The sequence below is a fragment of the Nesoenas mayeri genome (assembly GCF_963082525.1).
Source record: "Nesoenas mayeri genome assembly, chromosome: 3".
Lineage (NCBI taxonomy): Eukaryota > Metazoa > Chordata > Aves > Columbiformes > Columbidae > Nesoenas > Nesoenas mayeri.
Window position 1 is genome coordinate 117,145,418 of NC_137544.1, and position 24,424 is coordinate 117,169,841.

Consider the following 24,424-nt stretch of genomic DNA (forward strand, 5'->3'; position numbering starts at 1 on the left):
CTGCAGAGAAAGGTCCAATGGTTTCTGTGTGGCAAATTGCGAAGATCAGTGTAATGCAGCAGCAACCCTGTTCCCTTTTTGACATATTCCTGCAGTATCATACCACCTTTCATTTTTAGTGTTTCATCTTGTAGTTTCAAGCCACTTCATCTTACATCTGACAGGAGTTTATTTTATACATATTTTACTCCTTTACTTTCCTAAAATAGAACAGATCACCCTGGAACAGCTGAAGGTTTAAGTCTTAATGACTTTAAAGGAAGAAAAATGTAACCCTTCTGGTTGAAATAAATTGGATGTTGCTTTTTCGCTGCCTTATAGTAACACAGTGAATGTATATTTTAACAAATATAGAGGAATGAATACAAAATAGAATACATTAAAGAATGATGGTTCAGATCTTTTCTGAAGACCAGAGATTGTATTTGGAAGTGCCATGAGTTAACACCTACAGCAGTACGCAAGCATAAGCAAATCCAAAGTTATATAAATTACACCCAAAAGAAAGGAGTGAATGGAGTGATTAGAGAAATTAAATACAGTATCTGTGTGGTCTTTCAGAGTAAGACAGAACTAACTAAGCAGGATTTAACAGGTAGCTGTTTAAATCATAACCACGTGGCCTTCAAATGTGCACAGAGCAAGCACATATTTGCCCCCCAAAAGACCGTGTCAACTTAGACTGAGATATACAGGTAGTGTAGGTCAGCTCTAAGAGTTTAAACGCTTCTGCCTACATCATTTTTGATCAGTATTTCACATCTGTTCTTAAAAACATTCTTGCACAGCTTCTACCAGTTCCTTCCTTTATGACAAGTATGTCCTTCCAAAAACAATGCAAAGGAGTTCTTTTCCTCTTCAAGAAACAAAAGTGCCAACATCTTTTCAGATTTGTACTAAATCATTCATAGCTGCCCCAAATATTACTTTTTATTTCACATTTAAAAATGATAATAATAAAAAATATCAGTCTAAACTGGCCCCAGAAGGGTTGAAAATGTTTTCACAGCAGAAATGAGAAGGGGAAAAGGCAAGTGAAGTTGAGGCACATGTTATGTGTCATCGTCACCCTGCTTTGAACCATGTGGTCTCCATATTCAAAACCACAGCTAATGTCAAACTTAAGAAAAAAAAAAAAGAAAAATTAGACCTAAAACAATAATAATAATTATAATAATAATGATAATGATGATGACGATAATGACAATAATAAGAAATCACAGAAACAAATTTAGAAGTGCTCTCACTTATTTTTTTTCCTTTTTTAGGCAAACTGGTCTTTTTTGTCAGAAACAGAACAGTCCCTGGCCATTCATACCTCCTATGTTGTAACCCTCCTTAATCAATGGTTCTGGCCTCTGCTTGTAACACATGAGAAAAAGACCAAATTCCGTGCACAGAATATGCTTATAGCACAGAATAGGGTCAGAAGCAGGTGAAATATTGTCTTTTTTTTTTTAATGTAGTCCTGCTACATTCCAGTAGGACACACTGAGACTGTTACGTTAACAGAACTCGCCTCACAATTACTCAAACTCGTTCATACAAGAAGTTCTCATTCAGGAAGGTGTTTAAGAACATGCCCGATTCATTCTGATCATCTCAATTCTTTAGGCTGATACAGGGTTTTTTGGGGGTAAGAGCTGTTGATCACGACATACAATAGAATTGCCACAAACGGATACGTAATACTGTTCTTAGAACTTATAAAAAATATAACACCATACAGGAAAACATGGTAATTACTTACGAATCCACATGATTTTCAAAGGAAAGAAGGATTGGAAAGGGCGATGTCTTAAATGCGCATTCAGCAATAGCTTCTATTACTTCCTAAAAAATCAAAATACACACAGTTACAAATTTATATCTCTAAAGAAACAACATTTTGGTCTTTGAAGACACAAAAGACCCAAAGAGGTCTGAAATCACACCCAAACTACCTGAAATCAGACTTTCCATTCTAAACATCCCAAAAAGCTCTGGATGTGCTTTTGCAGCTACCAGATTTTACAACCTGAACTGTAATCAAATCTCCAAAACATCTGATGAGCCTGAAGCACAGCATTTCTCAAGAAATGACTTATGCCTGTATAAATCAATAGTTTAAATGTAAAACTTGGTCTTTGTGTGGAGTTGCTCCATGCCTGAAGCTACAGCTTTCATGAACTATTTTGCATAATAATAAACACGCTCTGACAAATGCATATCTTCTAAATATCATCAGCTCAAGCACATACCCATAAAATCCTTAGTTACTCTGACTCACAAGTTTTAGTTCCCTCTTTTTTGATGAGAAATCCATTAACTGCTGGCTGTGTAGTAATTATCAGAGGGCTCAGAAACTGAAACTTCTGTAGAAGTTTCCTTTCAGCTCTGGTGGAATACGGCAACTGTAAAGCTACTAGAGGAAACGTTTGATAACACTAATTTTACTGGGGTGCACATATAGTAATGCACTCACTGCTACAAATTATTCAATGTTTCCCTATTGGAATACAAATCCTTTTTTCAAAAGAACTTATAAAACACTGAAGACTTTCCATATGCACTGCTGTCAAATACTGGAGCTTATAAGAAACTCAAACTCTGGAGCTTCTAAGATCACATAACCTGCTCCCTCCCAAATCATAAGGACGACTAAAACTTAGATGATTTATTTACTTTAAACAAGCCTCCTGTGAGGATTCCTTTTGTTCATTTCTGTACTTTTAAAGGCTCGATTGAGAAGCATGACAGTAATATATACACTTCCTAAAACGAAAGCTGAGCTGCTGGTACATTCTTCTGATGCTGGGTTGCAGAATCCAGGGCTGGAAGGAAAGCACAAGCCAGGAAAGAAAATGTCCAGTCTTCATTAAAGCAGAAATAAGCAGAGTTAATGCAGCAGTTGTCCCATGGGAGAACACACAATGGAGCGATTCCTGCTGTACACTTTCTTTCCAGCTCCAATCCATCACTAAAGTGCTGGTACCACCTTCACACTGTTCAGAACCAGTAGGATTCTCAAAAGCTTCCAAGGCAATTTTGCCATTACAAGGGAAGAGCAGTGCTGAGAACTGGGTTACAAATATCGAGTCCTCCCATGTTGATGCTCTCAGCTCAGATCATGAGCATCATCTTGGTTCCCACCCACCTGTACCCTCCCCTTGGTTATGGAACATCATGCAAGGCTTAGGAACACCTGAGACTGGATCTAAAAGGTACTTCCCAAAGCAGTCCTGAGGCCTTTCTTGCCCCTCCACACTGCTCCAGCTGTGGAGTAAATCCATAGAGTTATTTTCAACTGCCTCCTCAACTGCACAAAAGCATCAAATTTAGCATGTGTGCAGAAAATAACCTGAAAGAGTAAAATCAGGATTACACTGATGAAATCTGAGGATAAGAATCTCAAGCATCGGTTCAGGGGAAAAACAGGTATGCTGGTGATTCACTCTTGCACCGCATTTAAATCTAAACACAAATTCTCTGTGGTCAGAGAGGAACAACACGTTAAGTTCCACACTTTACTCTGGCTGCAGAATGACTCACCTGAAACAGGTCTCTGAGGTATATATAAAGAACATACGCAAGGATTCCTGGTTATGACATAAAAAATTGCTCCCTTTACGATCTCACCCTGGCAGCAGCTCACAATGTGCAGCCGAGAAAAACTTTACTGATTCCTGTATGTCATAAGAAAGGTAAAACCCAACCAAAAACCCACAAGAAGCCCAGCAACATAAGGATGGGAAGTATCTATCACTTCTGAAAGCCTATCTGAGCACTGAAAACTGACAGATTGAACACAAACATTGTGTGCCATGGTCACGCCAAAAGCGTGAGCTGATAAATGACTCCGCATTTAAGACCCAGTGATCGCTCTGAATCGATTCGCACACTTCTGACACATTATTTCACTATCATTCTGCTCCTCCTCAGGCAAGCAGCACACTTCCAGTCTTGAAAAGAAACCAGAAGTCAATATCTTTTTATATTTTTTACGTGTGGAGAAAAATTATTTGCCCTGAAGGATGACACATGAAATATTCTTGAGTAGGTTTAAAATACCTTCTAATATCACTCCGGCAAACTCAACGCCTAGGGTTGCACATCTAAATAACCAGGGATAATCCTCATTCCTGCTAATGATCCTTTTAAGAATCAGATTAATTTTGTTGTAAACTCCTGCTCTTGACCAAAGGAGTTAAGAGCTATCTTCCTTAATTAAGGAACTTCCAGCAATCAAACTCTACTCACATAAACATAATTGGCTTCATATAAACATACCTGGGAAGTTAATAACAAACGTGCAAGAAGGTTGTTTTCTACATTTTGCCGTTATTAACTCAGTAAGTGAAGAGTCAGAGAAAACAGGTAAATCTAGAAATGTATTTCCATGGCAAGTTCATTTCAGAGGAACAAGAATTATTTCATCACACTTCAAAAATGATATCCTGATGCAGCATTATAAGCTGTGCTGACTACCCATCTTAACACTACAGGAAAACACTTCCATCCTGCTCCTCTGACACCTTGGGATCAAAAACATCTTTAAGAATAACAAAAAGATAACAATTTAAGGTTATTGCTAAGGGTATAGATTCTACCTTTCATTATAGAAAAAGCAAACGGAAGATGAACATCAGAAATACAGATGATATATTTAAGGTCTGAATGCCACAAATACCCTGTTCATGCTCTCCAAAGATACTAATTTTTCTTTTTTGGCCTCCAGTGCTTCAAAATCTAATCCCAAGTATCACGGATAAGGGTAACATTGTGCACACTGTCATTCATTTTTTAAATTGTGAATATCATGATGAGTGGATGGGACCTGCTCGATTGGGCATGAGTAGCCTATTTTCTGCTCATACGAATTTAAAGGCTTGTAAGTTGTAGAAATTTCTATAACTGCTGCTCTTTCCCACCTCAGTTCAGCACTTTTGTATCCCACTCCCATTCACCTGGCAGAGAAAATGAGTAAATTGACACATTGCTTATTGCTGGGCAACCTCAGTTCTTCTCCCTGCCGCACGCTACAGAGCTGTAAAACAAACCAGTCCCTCCTCCCTATGGTCCTGGCTGCAGACCCATCTGCAGATCCAGCCCACACTGTTGAAAACCAGTTGTAGTGGCAATACCTGGTCCTTCAGCCTTGGCTGTGGTCTACCTGTTTCTCCCCCTTCACGAGACCTGATGCAGAGATGTGCACAGGAGTCTGGACCCAGGCACTGTGCCCGGTCCCCAGATGGCGCCTATTGTTACATCATATATTCACTTTTCCTCCAGTTGCCGTGGAGGAAGGCGAGAACTGTCCCAAATAAAGCCAACTCCCGCAGCGTGCTGGATTGCTGTACCTTGAAGGATATTTCCGTTGTCATCGTGAACCCGTGTGTAATGACCGGCTCTTCCTCAGCTGTTCGCCCTTTCCAGCAGTCCAGCTCCACACAGCGGCAGCCTGACAAGAGCACTTGCCGATACATCTCCACCGATGAGTTACCGGCCAGCTGTCCAGCTGCGACAGCACAACAACAAGAAAGAAAGGAAAGTCATTTTGGGCCCCAGGAATAAATACAAATAATCTAATAGTAATGAGAGTTAACAGCATCTTTTACCCTCGGCTGAAAGGAGCATCACTCAAAGGCATATAAAAAGCGTAAGAACGTAATGGAAATGACTTAGAGTCAATGTCATGGTTTGGGTTCTGCTGCAGTTAAATTGCTGTGAGGAGAAATAACTGAGGCCAATTAAAAAACTTCTGACAGACAACATTTAAGACAAAAATAAACTAAATGAATAAAATAAAACTGCTTAGTTCTAACAGAATTTATTATCCTTTGATGGGCAATGTGAAATTCAGAGGCGACTCAGGACAGCAAGATCACATTTTCTCATGACATGCAATGCAGTTTAAAACAAGATAAAACAAATCTCCTGCACAGTCACTAATGGTACCATTACTAGGTCTCAAATCAATATTTAATACACTAACCACCACACTGAGTTGGTCAGATAAATTTCGTGGTGTGATACTGCCTTATGTAGGGAGAAATTTAATTAAACTACCAGTTTCCAACAATGACATAATATAAATCTAAATATAAACAAGGAAAACTCAGCTTTTGCCAAACTCAGGAAGTATTAAAATCAAACTAAACACCACAAAGAAGTTCAGTTGTATCCAGGGAAGCATAACCAGCCAGGGTTTGTTCAGCTGCTGTAACAGGATTGACTCCAATCATATGAACAAAAATCTCTTGCAGCAGAGAGGTGAAGATACCAGAACAGTTCAGTGTTTGTTTTAGATGTGAAGAAAATGGACACAGTTTCCTGCTTCCTAACAGACTTCCCGAGTGACCTTCCTGGATTTCTTGAAGGGAATCCACTGCCTTTTTAAGGAGGCAGGGAGTTCACATACACTGAAGCTTCTTCACTGATGGAGGACATACAAACACTGCATATAATAAAATGCAGATTAATCCTCATTTTATTGTCTCTGTGGATCTGTGTTTAAGTTTTATGCTGAGAACTACATGTTTCGGGGTTTGCTTCACTAAATAGCATTGCCTACTTTTTCTGTGTTTTTCAATTTCCATTAAAAGCTGCAACAGAAAAACTCTTCTATTTGAAAATTCCTGTTTGCCATTTCCGTCTGACGCATTCTGTGAGCTGGAGCAATCATAAATACTCCACAAAGTATTAACGTTACTCCTGTTGAAATCCATAAGATTTCTCAGCTCCTGCTGGAACTGATAGAAAATATATGTTAATAACAGAAGAATTTGGCCAGTGCGGGAAGGTTCTGAAAATCCAAATGGAGTTGGCAAAGTGACACGTCTCTTTTTTTTGTTTACTGAACTTTTTCCTGTGTTTCACCTTTGATTATGGCAGGTTATCTTTATTCACACAAAAGCCTTTCTGGTGCAGGCCCAATGTCTGGAATAAGCGGCAGCTCTTTTTCTTTGCAGGATACAAACAAGCACGAGCACGGCTCAGGGTACAGCTGCACACATTCCTGTGTATTCCTACCTGAGCATCTGCTTATGAAAGCTTGGCCCTTGTTGTATGGATCAGCTGAACTCTGCTACCTAAAACATACCTTCACTTAGAAAACTGTTTTCATATTGTCTTTCTTTTCCCTCGAAGCATATGGAATTTGGACTAACAAACTATTTTATGGTTAATAAACTCTACTATACTTCCTGAGAGACTGCTGGCTGCTATTATTGATAAGCCTTTTAGAGTACAAGATCCTTAACCTTCAAAAGTGTGTAAGTAAATCATGACATGCCTCACTTGCCGTATGGCACTTTCCACACTACCTTATTCATAAGGCTCAGGCGTTTTGGAAGGATTCCTGCTAAGGATAAGAGGATATTCAACCTCCAAAGCATTCAATCTTCAGAAAAACAGTCAGAGTGCAAAACACTAGCATATGTTTTAAGAGTCTCAATAGCTTATTTTCCTGAAATATGAAATATTAGGAATGTGCTCTCAAATGTTTTATGCATATATTATTTATAAACTTCTGTTGTGTGAGCCTCTATTTGCACCTATTCCAAACTACCCCTTTAATAGACGCGTTCTAAAATGTGCTAACACAGACACTAAAGGGAATACTTCCAGGATGGTATTTTTAATATCCTGAGTACAAAACAATTTTTTAATACTGAAAACTGAAACTGAAAGCATTATGTATTCCCTTCTATTATACATAATCTACGGTAATACCATAATATCTGTATCACATCACCCTATATAGAAGAAGAAACAGACTTTGACAAACACTTGCTTTTCTAAAAAATATAATCAGCCGAATCAATACCTGACAAGACACTAAGCAAAATGAGCTTGTGGTAATTGATACAACCTGGGGATATGATCCACATTTCCCCATACAGACCAGTCCTGCTGCTCATTTCTCAGTACGTGCATCCTTGTTGGGTTCATTCACTTTTTCCAAGTGCAAATTAATCACAGTATATGGACTTAAAATTTAGTTACGATTTTATGATATGTATCCTCCTAAAACTGGGGGATATTTGGATCCAGGTATTTGGAGTCAGCCAACTCTTCACTGCACTAGAAACAGAAGCTGCTTCTGCTGCTTGCCCACCCGGGGCACCACCTTCTCCCAGCCTGAAGAAGTGCCCATGTGCTCCTTCTGCCCTGCACCAACATGGCTTAATAAACCTCCTCTTTTCAGACAAGTCCTGGAAAAACAATCAAAAGCGTGCAAGCTCTGAGTCCCACGCTGCTGGGAGTCTGGCTCTTGACTCCTGCAGCAACAGAAGGTGCTGGCAGCTAAGGTTTTTTTAGATACAGTACATCTATCTGAATTTCATTTCCTTCTGAGCTGTTTTGCCATGTACAGGACAAGCGAGCCCACACTGGGAGATATTCTGCTACTGCCTGTAAGTCAAAATAAGGCTCTCGCCCTATGGCTGTTATTTTTAACACTTGCTGTCGGATCAAAGCAGGACACGCGGTCAGGCTCGCTCCAGCCTGCAGCAGGAATGCACTTGCTGGCAGTTTTGATTCAGGCCCACCTGAGCAGAAGATGCGACACCATGGCACAGGAAACGGCACACGGTGCACAAGGTAACTCTTTGGCCCAGCGGGCAGACCCACCAGTTTCCCAATCCTCAATACAGCTCTATCCTCCTTAAAGAAGGGGATTTAGAAAATAACGTATCTCTTATTTCAATATGCTTGAACTGATTGACCTACAGAGGCAAATAAGAGAAAGCACAGAGGATCCTGAAAACTCACTAAGTAGCAGTGAACGAAATATTGCTTGAATGTAACAAAACACTTTCACGATCTTGACTTCTCTTCTCCTTCTTGAGAATCCAGTATCTCTGATCTGACCAAACAAGATTCTTTTTCCCTTCTGTTTTTTTCACTTCTGCCACCACTGGAGGCACTTCCTCTAGAAACTTTGGTGTCAGCTGCTGATTGCTATTAGAATAATTAATTTTGCCTTCAGGAAACAATCTATATGATTTTTAAATCTCCCTTTTACAATGTTTCCACTCACTTTTAAAAGTAGAAATGCCCTCACGTACAATAGGGATTCAGAAAGAGAACCATCATGGGTGAAAAAGGTAAGGGTGAAAGGTGAAAAAGGTACCTCCTTAGGTCCTAGACAAGCAAAAGATAAACTAAGGTTTAATAGTGTCAGTAGGAAAACTCAGTTGTCACAATTAGAACAGTCAGTAAAACATGACAAAGCAGGAGACCCAAGGAATTTTAACTCAGAGTCTGCTTAATTGAGTAGTCATATTCTCACTAAAGCCGAACTGTCTCAGAGGCAAATGCAAGAGAGAGACAGATAGGAATCACTATCTTATTGAAGCTATTTTTTATATACAGGATTTTTTTAATACAGAATATTTTTTACATATAGGATTTATTTGAGAGCAGGGCATTGAACTGGTATCTCAAAGTTCCACCTAAGACCTTCCATGTAGATGATCCTTCTACTTTGTAAAGCATCAAGAGCTTTCCCTCCACTGATTAATTTTTTAATGGCTACATCAATTCAACAATGTGACTGTGGAAGATGGTTGCACAGTTGCACTGAACTGGCCACAGGGAGCAGACAGTGGTCTGCAGCTTCTTCCCTGTGAGGTGAAGTCATCATGTTCAAATTAACTTCATCTCTGAAAACTCAGCTCTTTTCCTCAGTGTTATGAGATTGAGGATATTCTGAAGAGTAATAATGAAAAATAATGAGAGCTGGAAGGTAAAAAAATACCTCCAGAAACCACTGATGGACAGAAGAACTGGACAGTAGTCACTACTCCTCCTTCTTACCTGTTCTCCCTCATGCTCAGATAAAACATGACCCCAATGTCAGGAAGAACTTGATTGCTGGACAGGATTAGCTGGGTCTGCTGGTGGTAGAACAGCTACGGCTCCTGCTCAGCTTCTCTCTGCTGCAAGAGCTCCCAGAAGGTCTCCCACCCTCTATTTCATCAGGAAGGACATGGTGGGGTTGGAAGAGAGCAGACCCTTGGGTCTTGCCAGCTGATCACCTGAGCCTAGCATAGCCAAAAACTTGGTGGTATGACAAAAATTAATGCTCAGAGCAGGCATCACCCAGCTTTCCTTCCCTTCTATATGGTGTCTTCATCTTGGAAACTGTGAAGATACTGTCCTGGAGGCTTTGAAGGTGTAGAAGGCTTCAAGGAAGTGTTGAATACAGATAAGCAACAACAGTTGGGACTGAGGAATCGCTGAGAACAGAAGAGCTGGAGGGTGGCAGAGGAGAGGCCGTAGCAGCAAAAATGAAGACGAGAACGTGTCCCTCATGAGATATTTTTCTAAAAAGCAACTGAAAGTCCTGGACTGTAAGCACGGAAGTGGTTCCTGAAGACGAGTGGTACAGGCCCACGTTGCCTACATGTGCTGAACTGATAGCTCTGCAACCTACTGCTGCTATTCTTTTTCCTTTTAGCTAATTATGTGTTAAAGGCTTGTGATTTTCATCGTTTGCATTTCACACACAGAACATCGAGTTGCACAGCCAAAGCTTCCAATGCTGATAATGATACGTAACCATTGGTCTTTGACTTTGGGTGCTGCTGAGAGAAGTGCTGCAAAATCAGTCCCCGTTGTGACAACAGCAGTAACCTGAGGTAAGACTAGTGAGAAACTAGGAAAAAAGAAGTAAAACAAGAGTTGCCCATTAAGGGTTCAAAGGACTAAATAAATAATACGATACCAGTGAGAAAAAAGATGACAGTAAAAAAAAAGCTTCCAAGTTCTTTAAACCAGCCTAGGTCCACCGTACATCACTTCTTTCTTCACGGATTTCTACCTCTGTTCTTAAAAATTACATTTCCCTCAGAAAAAGAAAGCAATAACACTTCTAAATAAATAAGCAGGACTTGATGTACTGCCAAGGGTTTCTACTAAAGGCTAGGCAAATCATCGGGATAATTAAAAATAAATTCAGAGTGTGCACATATTTCTTTTTATGTTATAATGTTGGGGTTTTGCGCATGCTTTTTCTGGGTTTAAGCAACTAACAAAGAGAGGGATAATTGGTAGGGCATTGAGCACAGTAATCATAAAGTATTGATAGAGACTGAGCAGTTTTCTTATTGTCCTAATAATTATTACATGACCAGTTGCTATTTCACAGCTCCAGTGAGGGCAGAGATGCTACCAAAGGTTCCCCTCCAAAGTCACGAGCAGTTGAGCAGACCCTTCGAAATCTTCTTGGGAAAAAGAATAGTCTGCCACCATTAAATTCATTAATTTTACTAAGTCCTTGTTGGAAGAAAGCAAACGGTAATGTGATTGCTGTATCTGGTCTAGCCTCAAAGCAAAATCTGAGCCTGTCAGCTTTTGTAATAAACAGATAAAAATCAAATCATTAATCCTATTGTCGGCCAGCTGCCACACATTTACTGAACATAATGAACCTACTAAAAGGGAACGGCATGCGTTTTGTGCCCGTAAATGTGAAAATACACACTCTGAAATGGAACTTGAAAGAGATTCAAACTTATTTTGCACTAACCCCCAAGTTTGCTCTGATTTACTCCTTCCAATTTACTAAGCCAGGAATATTATGTGAAATTGAGACTGAAGATCACATTTCCAAATGTAGCATCTGAAATTATGTAGAATTGCAGGCAGAGAAACCCATAGATGCAACCTGAGGTGATGTGCAGACTTTCACATAGGGGTTAAAGCAAATTCGAAAAGTTTCAAGATAAACTTTCTTTCTCCTACAATAATTAATATGTTAGATCACTTGTGGCACAGTTAAAAAATCTAGAATGGAATGGACTACCCATGAATTCCCAACCTTAATTCTTTGGCTTCTGTTCTTCTAGACCTTCTGAACACGACTCTGTCCTGATCAACCTTGATAAAAACCTGTGGTGTGGTAGTGGCTACAAATTCATGCTGGTAGAGGAGGAAGTCGTGGTTTATCTCTTCAGAACAACTTTGACCTGCACTGCCTGTCCTCCCTGTGGGCCTATGCTTCCCCGATTGTCCAACACCTTTGCTGTTTTCTTCCAGAAAAATCTGTATAAAGCCGCAGCATTTGGCTTAAGCGAGTCCTAATCCTCACTGACAGAACAAAGTCCACACTGGAGGCAAGAGGCCTGCAAAATATCATCATTAAAAATGGTTTTTGCTTTGGACATGTCTGCAGTCTTCCAAAGAGCATAAATTTCTGCATATTAGACCCATAACTTAAAAGCGGCCACACTGATTTTCATTGCTTTCAATTTGGAGAAACAAAATAGCTGTCAAGCTGAATACTTATATGACAATTTTTAGCACAAAACACAGTTTACAGCCAAGACATAAACCTCTGAAAAATGGTGTCTGACGGAAACAATGACAGTTAATTCACTTTATGAAAGCACTAGAAGGTGCTGTAGAAAGTGCTATAACAAACACAAAAACAGATGAAAGTAACTCCCGCATGGTCTGTTTAAACTGGGCATCACCACTGTGTGGTTTTGTTAATCTTTTGGCATTCTGAAGAACTTGGTCAGTTAAAGCAAAGCTGTTAATAACATTAAAAAGCCTACGTTACCCATAAACCACGTTGTTAGCATTACTTTTTTTCTTACCATAATGCTAAGGCACTAGCAAACATGACAAAGCAAATATCAAATCAAATAGAACAGAACTCCTTGTGCACATCTGCTTGTCAAAAATGTTTATTCCTACATAAACCGAACAAAAATAGTAAATTATCAATTACTTTCTCATAAGTTAACATATCTTAAATCTATAAAATCAGTGCCTAAAGTTGGGTTCCTAAACCAACTTAGTTTTTTTCAGAATCTTAAAGCACTGTTGACTTTGCTGTGCAAACAATACAGCTCAGACTCATTAACTCTAATTCAAATTAAGAGGAGCTTCTGGGTGCTCAGCCTTTCTAAAAACATGACAGCACCTAAAAATCTCAGACATCAGAGACCAGATTTCCATTCTTTGCAGATATGAATGAACTGTCAGAATGCTATGTACCATCTTAGGACCTCCCTAATCTCTGAATCAAAGCATATTTCATAGAGCTCAACAAACCATCAGCTTTGATGTTCAGGGGCAAATTTATTAGCTACAGAGATTTTTCCTGTATTCTGCTTTGCATAAATATTTGGGTATCCTTGGTTGTCACAAAAACTACATTGTTCTCTCTCCTTCCCAAATAAGGACCTTAATCTGGAATCCTATCTAAGTTGAGAGAAACTTTCCAAGGACTTCATTGAGCTTCAGACCAGACCTTATCTGAACAACGCAACTGCTGCTCAGCTGTTAATTAAAGACTGTTTGATGTATGCGAGTAGCAGCTTGAACAGCCCAGTGCTACCCTTGCATCCCTAAAGACTAAACTCCATCATAGAATGGTTTGGGTTGGAAGGGGCCTGAAAGATCACAGGCAGGGACACCTTCCACTAGTCCAGGTTACTCAAAGCTCCATCCAACCTGTTCTTGAACATTCACAGGTAAGGGGCATCCACAACTTCCCTGGGCAGCCTGTTCAGTGCCTCAACACCCTCATGGTGAAGAACCATTTGCTGCTGATGCTTTCAGTACATTTTATAGTATCACTGCAAATATGCTAGAAATTTTTGCCAGGTAAGAAATCAGATCTCTCCAACGCTGTACCTGTGAGGTAGGTGTTGTGTGAGGAGTTGATGAAATAGTGTGACAGTGGCTGTGACATATCTTCATTTAAATCCAGTTTCTCGGGTGGAACGACGCCGTTCTCTTCTCCGCTCAGATATCGCATAAATCCATCCACTGATATCTGTCCTGAGAGAAACACAGATCCAGGGAAACCACCAGTTAATTTCAGCTACAGGTTTTGTGACATACAAATGCTATGTTCAACATACACTTACTCAAGGTGTATGTGAAAAAACATAATAATCAGACTGGCCTTCATCTAGGTATTCATATATTTTTTTGTTTCTATTACCTCATTTTCAGCCATATAAGTTGCAGATAATACACATCCCTTTACATGTACCAAAGATAAATAATTTCATGATAAGTGCCTATAGGCAATCAAGGGCACAGGGGAATCAGTTACAGACAAAAGAAGCTGAAGCCCGTCACAAAAAGAGGTTTTCTGGGGCAAAAAGCAAGCATGCTTTCCAGAAGAAACCAAAAAACCAGCAGAGAGCCACACAAAGAACAGGGGACTTTGACCTCCTTTGAATACAATTCTGTGTGTGTATATGAATGCAACAAGCTGCAAAGCAAACTGAATTAACCGCCTTTCAAGTGGGAACTAAGCTTTGCTTTGTAATTTTTGTATTTGTCTTTCAATTCATCTCTCACTGAAGTGCCAGCAGAAATGATCATTTCATATGCTGCTGGCAAATTAGAAAGCTGGATCCTATCCTTAGCTTCAATATCAGCATTGATCTCAGTGGAGCTGTGCTTATTACGTCAGAATGAATTTCTCTGTCAAGCCTTTTGCATGAAGTTGATTTTAGGGTGTCTATTTGTAGATTTAGACTAAAAAAACCCCAAATATATCCAGTGTTCTCTATATGATGATTAACGTTTAACCAAACAAATTTGATTCATTTTTCTTTGCCTGATATTTTTGTTATTTTGTCTAGATTTCATCTATAGATTTACTCGACTACAAAGCTTTAGTTAATTTGGTTACTGCCTACAGTAAAACAGATTTTCTGTATCTCTGAAGAACCTGGAACAAGCTGTGTGTCCGGTGACTCCCAGCAATGAGAATTTCTTACCTCTTGTCCCCAAACCAAAATATTCTGCACAGTATCTCTATTGGAAAAGAAAAACTTAGTCGCCCGACTATGGTATTGAAAAGTGGAAGACTGCAGCTCTAATCCTAACTCTGCTACTCTCTCCTTTTAGGGTCAAGCCCTTTTTATCCCAAAACATATAAACTCACACACATTTTTCTAGTATATGAAAAAGTAATGAGCAACCCTGTGTCATTTTTGTAAAGGTTTTAACCACATGATGCAAATATAGCATGTAAAGCAATTCCTTAAAATCTGTGCTTGGACCCTGGGATTTGGCTCTTGATCGAAGAGGAAAAGATCTAAGTCTTAAGTTCAGATGCCTCATTTTCGTAACAACCCAAGATGGTGGCACTAAATGAACCTATTCATATGGCAAGCAATGTAGTGACAATACAGAGCAATGCAATTATCATTCATTCTTATGACAACAATTGTTAAGATAGTTGAAAGGAAAAACATCAAGTCCATCCACTATTTTAAGACCGTACTCTGAGCGCAATCTTGTCAGATGCCACAGCTGCTTTGTTACAGCGTAATCAATCACCCACAGACAGAGCCCTGTGTACTTTCCTTTTCACAAAAAATAGAGAAAAAAAAAAAAGAAAAAAAATATGGAGAAAATCAGGGTAAAAACCACTGAGGTTTTAATGAAACTAAAGTTTTATGAACAACTTATCTGCTGCATGAATCTACCAGAGAGACATTACGAATGTAAACAACCTTCACCAAGTTCCCTGGGACACAGATATGATTTGTGGTGTACATTCGGGGCACACGAGTGGCAGCGCACAGGAAAAATGGGCAAGATCTGAATGGGATGGTTGCTATAGCTAAGCCGTGTCCCGTGACAGTGATGTGATAGCTCATCCAGAGTCATCTTCAGTATCTCCGTGTTGGTTTGAATGGGTACCTTTCAGCCAGACTAGGAGGCTTAGTTGCTTTGACATCCCTGCTTCAGATTAAAATGAAACATGCTGTTTTTCATACATCTAATTCCTCAATGAACTGTGGCATCATAATCACACTGTGTTCAGAAAGACGGTTTTCCGTTTTGTTGTACAGATAATTCATGTTAATTCACAGAGATGCAAGTATTCAAGCATCTCAGAGTGATCTCTGTGTTTAACGCTCAGAGTATACCTGAAAAACAGGGTCCTTGCGGTTCTTGTTTTTCAGATGGAGACCTGAAGTTAAAGATAAATTAAGTCACTGGATGATACCCCATGGAAAACCTGTGGATTAAGCTGGGAGCTGAACCACAGAATCTCTGAGAGCCTGTTTGGGTGAACGTGGAACACCTTTGGGATAAAAGGAAGCACAACAGCAGAGGCCTCACTCCCTCCATCTCTCTACTTGGTGGATCATTCTGTGCCTTTGCTCCCCTCCACACTGGAGCAGGACAAGGTCTGCAGGGTGGTCCTTCTGTGTATTGCTGCTGGTATTAACATAAATCACAGCAAGTATTATTCACACGCATAATTACGTAGTTTTGGAGTTACACAGTTATCTGAGCGTATGGCTGTAGAATGCTATTTTCCTCATCATAATTAAGCAGTCAGCATTTCAGAAAGTGAAGCAATTTGCAAGTTCAATTACAAATGATATTGCACCAGTGAGAGTTTGATGGTGGAACAGAGATGGCAGATGTCAAAGGGACTTTGTATCCTGGATATTAAAGAGTAGGTTGTTTGTGACCAATGCCAATGATATTCTGAGGCCAACTGCAGTGAGGACGATCCTCAGTGGACACTCATCCAAAACGAAATGGCCCCAATTTATTGGTAAGAGTTGTTCTCTGTTTTCTTAAGCATATTACAAACTTACTGCAGACGTTGCCAAGAAAAAGAATAAAAAATGTGATCAGTTCTTTCTGTTAAAGTTGTCACCTTTTATCTTCAGATATATATTAGGAAGATTTAATGATATGATCAGATATAAAGTTGGGGGGAAAAGAAACACACCAGGCAATGACAGAGGGACAAGACAGATTTACTTCTCCTTTTCTTGCACGTAATTTCCTTAAAATCATCAGAACCCTAAGTCTTTAACTAAACTTTCAGAATGAAAGTGTGCTTTATATACTTAAAATCATGGAGTTAACTGGCCTGTCTTTTTCACTCACGATTGCTGTGTTAAATTTGATCAGATGTCACTTCTTAGGACAGAGGCAGATGCAAAGCTCACTAGTGTTTGTTGAAACCTTCAATAACATTTGGTCCAAGACCTTACTAAATAATCCTAAGTGCAATGCAAAGAAAGACAAGACTCCAGATGACTCTATTTTAGCTACGTTGGCAAAGCCAGATCGAGAAGAGCAAACACAGATGTAACCATAACAGCAGCTATGTCAACAGCTCCAGCACTCAGGGACGATGTTTCCTCTGTGGGGTCTGGAGTTCACCAGCACAAGAAACTTATTTTTATCGCCCTTCAAGTATATCTAATTTACCTGATTAATTAGAATTTCCCTATGGGGTCACTCCATAGTGCTTTATTAAAACACTTGAACAGCACAAACATTAAAAAGCCTGCTTTTTCCTGTGGTGTGTGGTCTATTTAAACACCTGACACTTACCTCCTTCCCACAGTGCCACTAAAACACCTCCTGCTACACAGGGCAATGGCTGCCCAGGGGCCTCCTCCTCTCCCCTCAGGTTTGCAGGGCCATTTTTCACACTTTTCCCCTCATTTTTTGCAGCATTTCACCAGTTTTGAAAGCTGGTTCCCTTGAGGTGCCGCCAGTGTGGCTGAGGTGCTGCAGTGCGGCTGAGGTGCCGCCAGAACCCGCCAAAACCGGCTCAGGGCAGTTCCGGCCGCTCCTCACAGAAGCCCCACAGCCCCCAACAGCCACTTCAACGTGCAAGAGTAAATTAAAGATATTCTAATCAATCATTCTGTTTTCAACTTAATGCAAATCCGCTTCTGCTCTTAGTCCAAGTGCTGTCCCAGCACCTCCCGCCAAGAAGAGGCCCCATAATGTGCCACAGATGGAGGACTCGCAAAGTTTGTTGAAACCACCCAGCCCCTACACAGGGCGGGAAACGCTCGGATGTCGTGTCTGATGATTAACATGGGTATTTTGTTTCTTCTCGGGACTCGCTAGACTGAAGAAATTCGTGATGAATGTCAGCTGCAGGATATTTGATTGTCAAAGTACACGTAAGAGAGTGGCTAAAGTTGTGCAAGCTAAATAATTAACACAGCAACTTAATGTTTTCGTTGTGCAATGGAACAGGTCTGTTAAATAAAAGAGCAAGTACTAAGGAGAAACAGAAAAGCATCCAATGTTTTCTTAATCACAGACATTCCCAATACTTCAGAATTATAAATGTGTAGCTGAACACTTGTCTATAAATTATAAATTACACATAATATAAACTTTTATGTAATTCTAAAAATGTATCTGAATTACAAAACTTACAAGAGCTAGAGGCACTGTAAATCTGAAAAAGCCTTTACATGCCTCTCTCCATGTTTATACATCTACATACCTTCCAAAACCCTTTCTCCAAACGCAAAGGAAGCTTCTAAAAGAAAAAGACCTTGACTCCTCCAGGTGTTTTGAACATTTTACCCGTTTCTAGGTATGAAACACATGGCAAACCCTCACAGGATGGCGTGCTTGCCCATGCAAACTAGTATTTACACTATGAAGTTCCCATGTCGTCATTTCACAAAACAAATCTAGTCCAAACTCAGAGAGACCCATTCGAATCCAGTTCTGGCTCTGTGTTATTTCTCTGCACTGTGGATTTAAGCTTTGCTTTATGTGCGGATGCAAACAGCCCTTTTGCAGCATGTCTGCAATGCCCTTCTCCCCTTGGGATTTGGAAGTGACAGTCAAGTGAAGTCAACCAACTCTGATTTCTTTTTTTCCCTAAAATTTGGTTGGAAGGAGAAACAATTTCCTACTAGGAATGATTTCCTACTAGCTGTGATTAGCTTAATTTCATGAAATGTGTCAAGTGTTTGTGCAGCAGTTTGATCTCTGTCTGCATCCCTGGCTGCATTTGATTGCTACAAAATAGTTACAAGGGAGAGAAGAGAAAAAATATAGAAGTAGCAAGCTCTGAGTATTTCACAGTATTTCCTTATTAGCTACAGCTACATGATCCCATACCTTTTGAGATCTATTACATGGGACCAAAGACATAAATGTTCCTGGATGGCAGTTTAAAGCACATAAAAATATAACTGTAACTTTGCCTGTTAGAAACAGGGCACCTTTGCGGTCAACATTTCTCAGCTCTAGAAGACAACAGAAGCCACTTTTGTCATCCCAAATTCTTTTTATTGGAAGCCGTCTTCAGGCAGGTGGCATTCTGCTGTAAAGGACCACTGAAAATTCACCAGACCTATGGGGTAATGAAGTGAATCCTCTCTTCTATGGTTCTTGGATATGGTCAACATTCATCAATCAAAATGTTTTCTTCTGTAGTTTATGCGATCTGAAATCTCCCAATTCCTGGGAGACGCTCTTCACAAATTTGCCATGAAACAGGAATTTCAGCCAGTCAGTCGAACTGGTTGATAGGACAGACTGTACTTTGTGAATGTATTTCTCAGAGGCTCCCCTATTTCAAGACTTACTGTGCTGAGACAGGCTCTTTATAATCCTCTTGCACTACACCTGGAGAACCTAGCATATTTTTTATAAGAAGCAGGGTGTGTGACAGTCCTTGTGCAGGGCTGGGGCACGACGCGGTTTCCTGTGCAAGCACAGACACAGATAACAGCCTCATGTAAAACTGTTCTCATGTAGTTTCCAGGGCTGGCAAAAGCAGAGGTTGCTTTGGGCGCAACAATCCTTCTCCTGATGCTTAATGAGACACAAGTAACTCAACAAGTTCCTGCTTCCTCAGCCTCTCCAGCATTCTGGATGTGGAAATGCTCGTGGGTCCCTGGGAGCTTGCCAGCTCTTCAGCTTGAGAATGCAAACAAACCCCTGCTCGCTCAACACCTGCAGCACTGTGCCAAGCACAGGATAAGAGACGGGAGGGTTCAAAGTAGGGCTGAGCTTCTAAAAGAAGCTTCAGTGCTCTTGGCAGAGGCCCAGGATAAGGTCCAAACACCAGCAGTGCAATAGTTGGGAGGAAATATAAAAGTACAGCTAGACCTGCAAACTTCTCAACCCAACTGTTAGATCTAAATGTCATTCTCCTTATTTCAGCAGGTAAGTTGCATGTGCAGCTACTTGTCTCCTACTTGATTTTCGCCAGCTCTGCTCAGCCACCTTCCAGTCCTTTCGGCCAAGCCTTGGGATGGAGTAGGACACAAAACAATAGAGGCACAACTGACAGCAGGAAACACCACTTACCTGCCCACTTTTCTTAACACTTCAATCTTGCAACTTTAACATCACCTCGAAATTCATGGATGTTTTGTAAGACAATTAAAATGTGCGTTTGCTTATAAGCAGTCGACAGGTTTGTCTGCATGATCTTAAACACTTCTTTCCATATATTTGCAAACTTAATAGAGCTTTCCATTTGTTTAAGCCCATGTTGTTATCCATTCAGTTATAATGCAACTGGAAGGCACAATTGTGCCAAGAGATATTATTAAAGTAAAAATGAACACAAACAAACAAAAAAGGAAAAGAGACAATTAATTGGCACCTCGTATCTCCCAGCCAGCAACACAGAATTATATTAGTATTTTGTCTGACAGAGAAATCAGGTCTATTCTAATGCAATCTGTAACATTAATCACATTCACTGTAATCCCACACAACCGAGCAGTCCTCTCAACTCGAAGATTAAAATCCTCCAAGTAAAGCAGATATTTTATAATCCTGCAAGAGGTTTGTACAATATGCCCCCCGGGAATTCTATTTCACAAACCAGCACTGTAGTTTACAGCTAATTAGGTATTAACATTTTGATGCACAGTGTAGAGTAGGATGCACATACCCCCGGTGTGTCTCTTGACAGTGGGCACACGTTAGCTACTCTATGCTTTCTAGCTTTGCGAGCCAGCAGAGAAGCTCACAAGGACGAATTTACATAAAATTCACACTGTGTGGGACACGATGTGCTGGAGCCACTCTGATAACACTCGCAGCATTTGCATCCAAGGGATTTTGGAGGCGATGCTGAAACCTGTTTGGCATTCCAGACACGCGTGCTATTACTATATTGCTATGGTGTAACTTCAATTTCTGTCTGTATTCAGCTCTGAACTAGGGCAGGACAGGACCACATCATCCAAGCAACATCCTCTTCATAGCAAAGTCATCACAGGGAGAGAATATGGTACTAGGGCAGCCCAGACTGAAAATGCCACAACCCCATAATTGCGTTACCGGACTTTACCCCAGGAATGTCAGTGCTGCTCTATTTTAGAAAAAAACACTGGGGACAGAAAAGACTTTCAAGCCCCAGGCCAGGATCTGCGGATACTACAAAATATCTATGTACCAACCATCATTACGCACCACAAGCAGAAGTAGTCAGAAGTTCTTCCGTTTTACCAATTTTCGCAATGATCAGCAAGGGAAAAAATTCATACTAGTCAGATAGTTTTAACAAATTAATCAGTAGAGGAAGTGCAATACAGCTGAAGTGCTGTGTCTGAATATTAGTGAAGCATTTAATAGAGTTTCTAAATTCACATTTTTCCTTATTGGAAAAACTAATCTGCAGAAAGCACAGATAGAAATAAACTGAGGTCAGACTAGAAGATGAGGGTTTCTTTGAATTTGAAAGCTGAACTACATGAAAGAAGCCCAGAGGCTGTCACACTGATCAGCAGTAGGTCTGGTTTCATACAGTCTTTAATAATCTGAAAAAGCAGAATCAACGACACAAGGTTTAGAGAACAGACAGTTCTCTGAGACCTGTTAACAAAACAAGACGGTAAAGCTGTAATGAACCAGGTAAACGGGATGGAAGTCAAATGAGAACACACAAATAATAATTCAAGCTAGGCAGTTAATGATTCAAGCAAAGTCCAAATGTAGAGCTGAATTGGGAAGAGGATGCCTAGAAAATCATCATCATGAAAAGCAGATGAGATGCAGAGAACATCGATGCATCCGCCTGGAGCTGCACCAGAAAAGGTGGCTGGAAAAAAAGGTAATTGATTGGCAGGACATTCCAGTCATTGATGAAAGAGGCAAAGATTCACGGCCTCAAATATATCAACATACATGTCCATAACTGAACCTAACCACACAGGCAACCCTACAGATTGAACAGACATAAGTTAACCTTAATTACTGACAACACAAAGGATCTTAATGGGACCACTGACACTGCTCCCAGTCCCATGACTCTGGCTTTTTACTTCTTTATATCAGAAACATGTACAGAAGATTTAGAGAAGCGTTATGAATAATAACGTATGTCACCATACATGACAAAACAAGAAAGATCAAACCTGTAAAGCTGGTGTGGCAATAATATGATGGTCAACAAGTGTTTTAAGTGTAAACGATACAGAATAACAGTTACAGTGGCCAAAGGCAGAAGGAGGTAACGAGATCTGAGGAAGCAATGGAAAATTTGGGGTAAGCGTCTGAATAATCTTGGCAGTGCTACAACTAATTGCACTAGGAAACAGTCTTGAAGAGGATTTATGGGTTGTTTCGTTGCTTAAATCCTTTACAATCAAACCATGAGAATATCCTATTGTGTTCAAATCTCATTCTAGATTTCAAAACCTAAAGGAAGACACAATGGGTCCAATTCTGCCCTCAGTTATACTTGCTCAACTACTTTCTGTAATTAGACAGTTACCTGGCCACAAACCAATATAAGTGTTCTTTGGCAACATGTTCTTGAAAATGAAACAGAAAACTTACTCAATAAGACAAGAACAGAGCGAGAATCATTGCTCTACCCTTGAATGGGTGTATTGTAATAGGACACAAGGAAAGCTGAATACAAACAAACAGAATGGGAACTTGTATGCAATATCAAAAATAAATGCTTATGGGATGACAAGCAGTCAGAGAGGGGAAACATGGGAAGGTAAACATGTTGTGCTTAAGTAGCGTACATAAAGAGCTTCCTCGGTATCAGTTAATCCATGCGGAAATATCACATGCCCAAGGACACCGAGATCCAGAGTATTTTGCAGAGTAAGCAACATCAACCAAGTAAAGCAGAATTCAGTATGTTTGAATCAGAAATGCTTGTCATTCTAATGAAGCTATCAGAACCATTTTAGCATCTGTACAAGTGCACAGAGAAAACTAACATTAGATACTTTATATATTTTTTTGAGAGAGAAAATGATTGCAAATGGAAAGTCACTTTTCTGAACGGGTTGCACAAGAGGTACTGCAGCTCAAAACACTTAGTTCACATTAGGGAGGAAATATTTTCTATAGGCTTCTGGGCAAGCCATGCCAAATAGCAAATCTCCTCTTCTTATGCTAAAGAGTATTTTCAATCAGAATTAAAACTTTGGGAGCATTCCAAGGACACTGCCATCTCTAAAGGGAAAGGAAGATGGAGTGTCACCTCAGAAGAAACAGAAGTTTCCAAACCTCACTTGTGTCTGTTGGCATGAGCCATCCATTTTAACAAGATCTTAAAGTCACTGTGCAATGTTGAGCACGCTATTTATTTAAAGACACAATTTTTTTTCTGCCTTTTTCAAACACCCAAGAAAGAAGAGCTCTAACCCACAGGGGCCATAGCCTATGAAATGTAAGTGTTTTTCTCTAGTAGTGCTAGAAAACAATAGAACACACACACGCAGGGAAGATTTAGACCCTCAACATTTTATCTTCCTCAAAATGTAAATGCTGTTAACAATTATTTTAATGGGTATTGATCATCTAAATCTCTGCAGCAGCTTTAAAAACCTCTGCTGTACCAAAGCACGGCCACAGTTCAGAGATTCTGGTAAGCTGAGGTGTTAAGGACAACGATTGTTGGAACCTGTTATACTGTAAGACAGTGGTTTATTAATTTCAAATTCTGTATGTATATATATATGTATATATATAGAGAGAGAGAGCATATGTCTATCACAGCTAAGAAACACACAAATATCCAACATCTTAAATCAAGCACGCCTGTGTTACAGTTCACATTTAACCAGATACCTGTATGTAGCATCGAGCAATTTCTTACCTCTCTTTTCAGTCAGATATCTCCTTCTTTAAACCAAACCAGTTTCTAAGACATTAGCAGGCATATAGATATATACATAGCCGAATATTTAGTAATTTTTAAGGACTAGGGGAAAAATCCCACTTTGGTGTACATAAGGAAGCAATTCCTCCTAAGTCTCAAGACTAAAGCAGGGTGATCAGCATCATCTCCAAGTTGGACTGTGAGGAAATGCTACATCTAAAGTTAGCTAGAAAACCACATGGGACTGCAGCTTATTCCTTGGCAGGCATTTACTTTTCTGCTTTTTTGTTCCCTTTCCAAATTCGATTTTGCTTAAAAGTGCTGGCCTGGTTTGTGCGGTCTTTACATTACCAAGTCTCAGCTACTGTCTTCCAAATTCTCATCCAAGAGTGGGGCTTTGGCTATTAAACCCCACAACGAATCTTGATAATTTCAGCTGGCATTGCAAGATAAAGCAGAGCAACACAGCGACCGAAAAGACATTCTTGTGGTGTCAAGGAACTCTGTCTTTAAGACCCACTTCCCACCATAGCTACTCTCTACATGCCAACACATCTGCTGCTCTGGACTTCAGCTGAG

The 24,424-nt window shown here is 40.0% G+C and overlaps 1 protein-coding gene across 1 annotated transcript in view; it reads right to left on the reverse strand.

Annotated features, from left to right (window-relative positions):
* PLCB1 (phospholipase C beta 1) overlaps positions 1-24,424 on the reverse strand; it is a gene marked incomplete at its 3' end in the record, with an annotated part of 356,829 nt that overhangs the window by 97,264 nt on the left and 235,141 nt on the right. The window contains exons 10-12 of the mRNA XM_080341590.1: positions 13,633-13,779; positions 5,340-5,497; positions 1,751-1,833 (exon numbers count right to left, since the gene is read on the reverse strand). Of these exons, the coding sequence (XP_080197716.1) occupies positions 1,751-1,833; positions 5,340-5,497; positions 13,633-13,779 (388 nt within the window). The remainder of the gene's footprint in view (positions 1-1,750; positions 1,834-5,339; positions 5,498-13,632; positions 13,780-24,424) is intronic.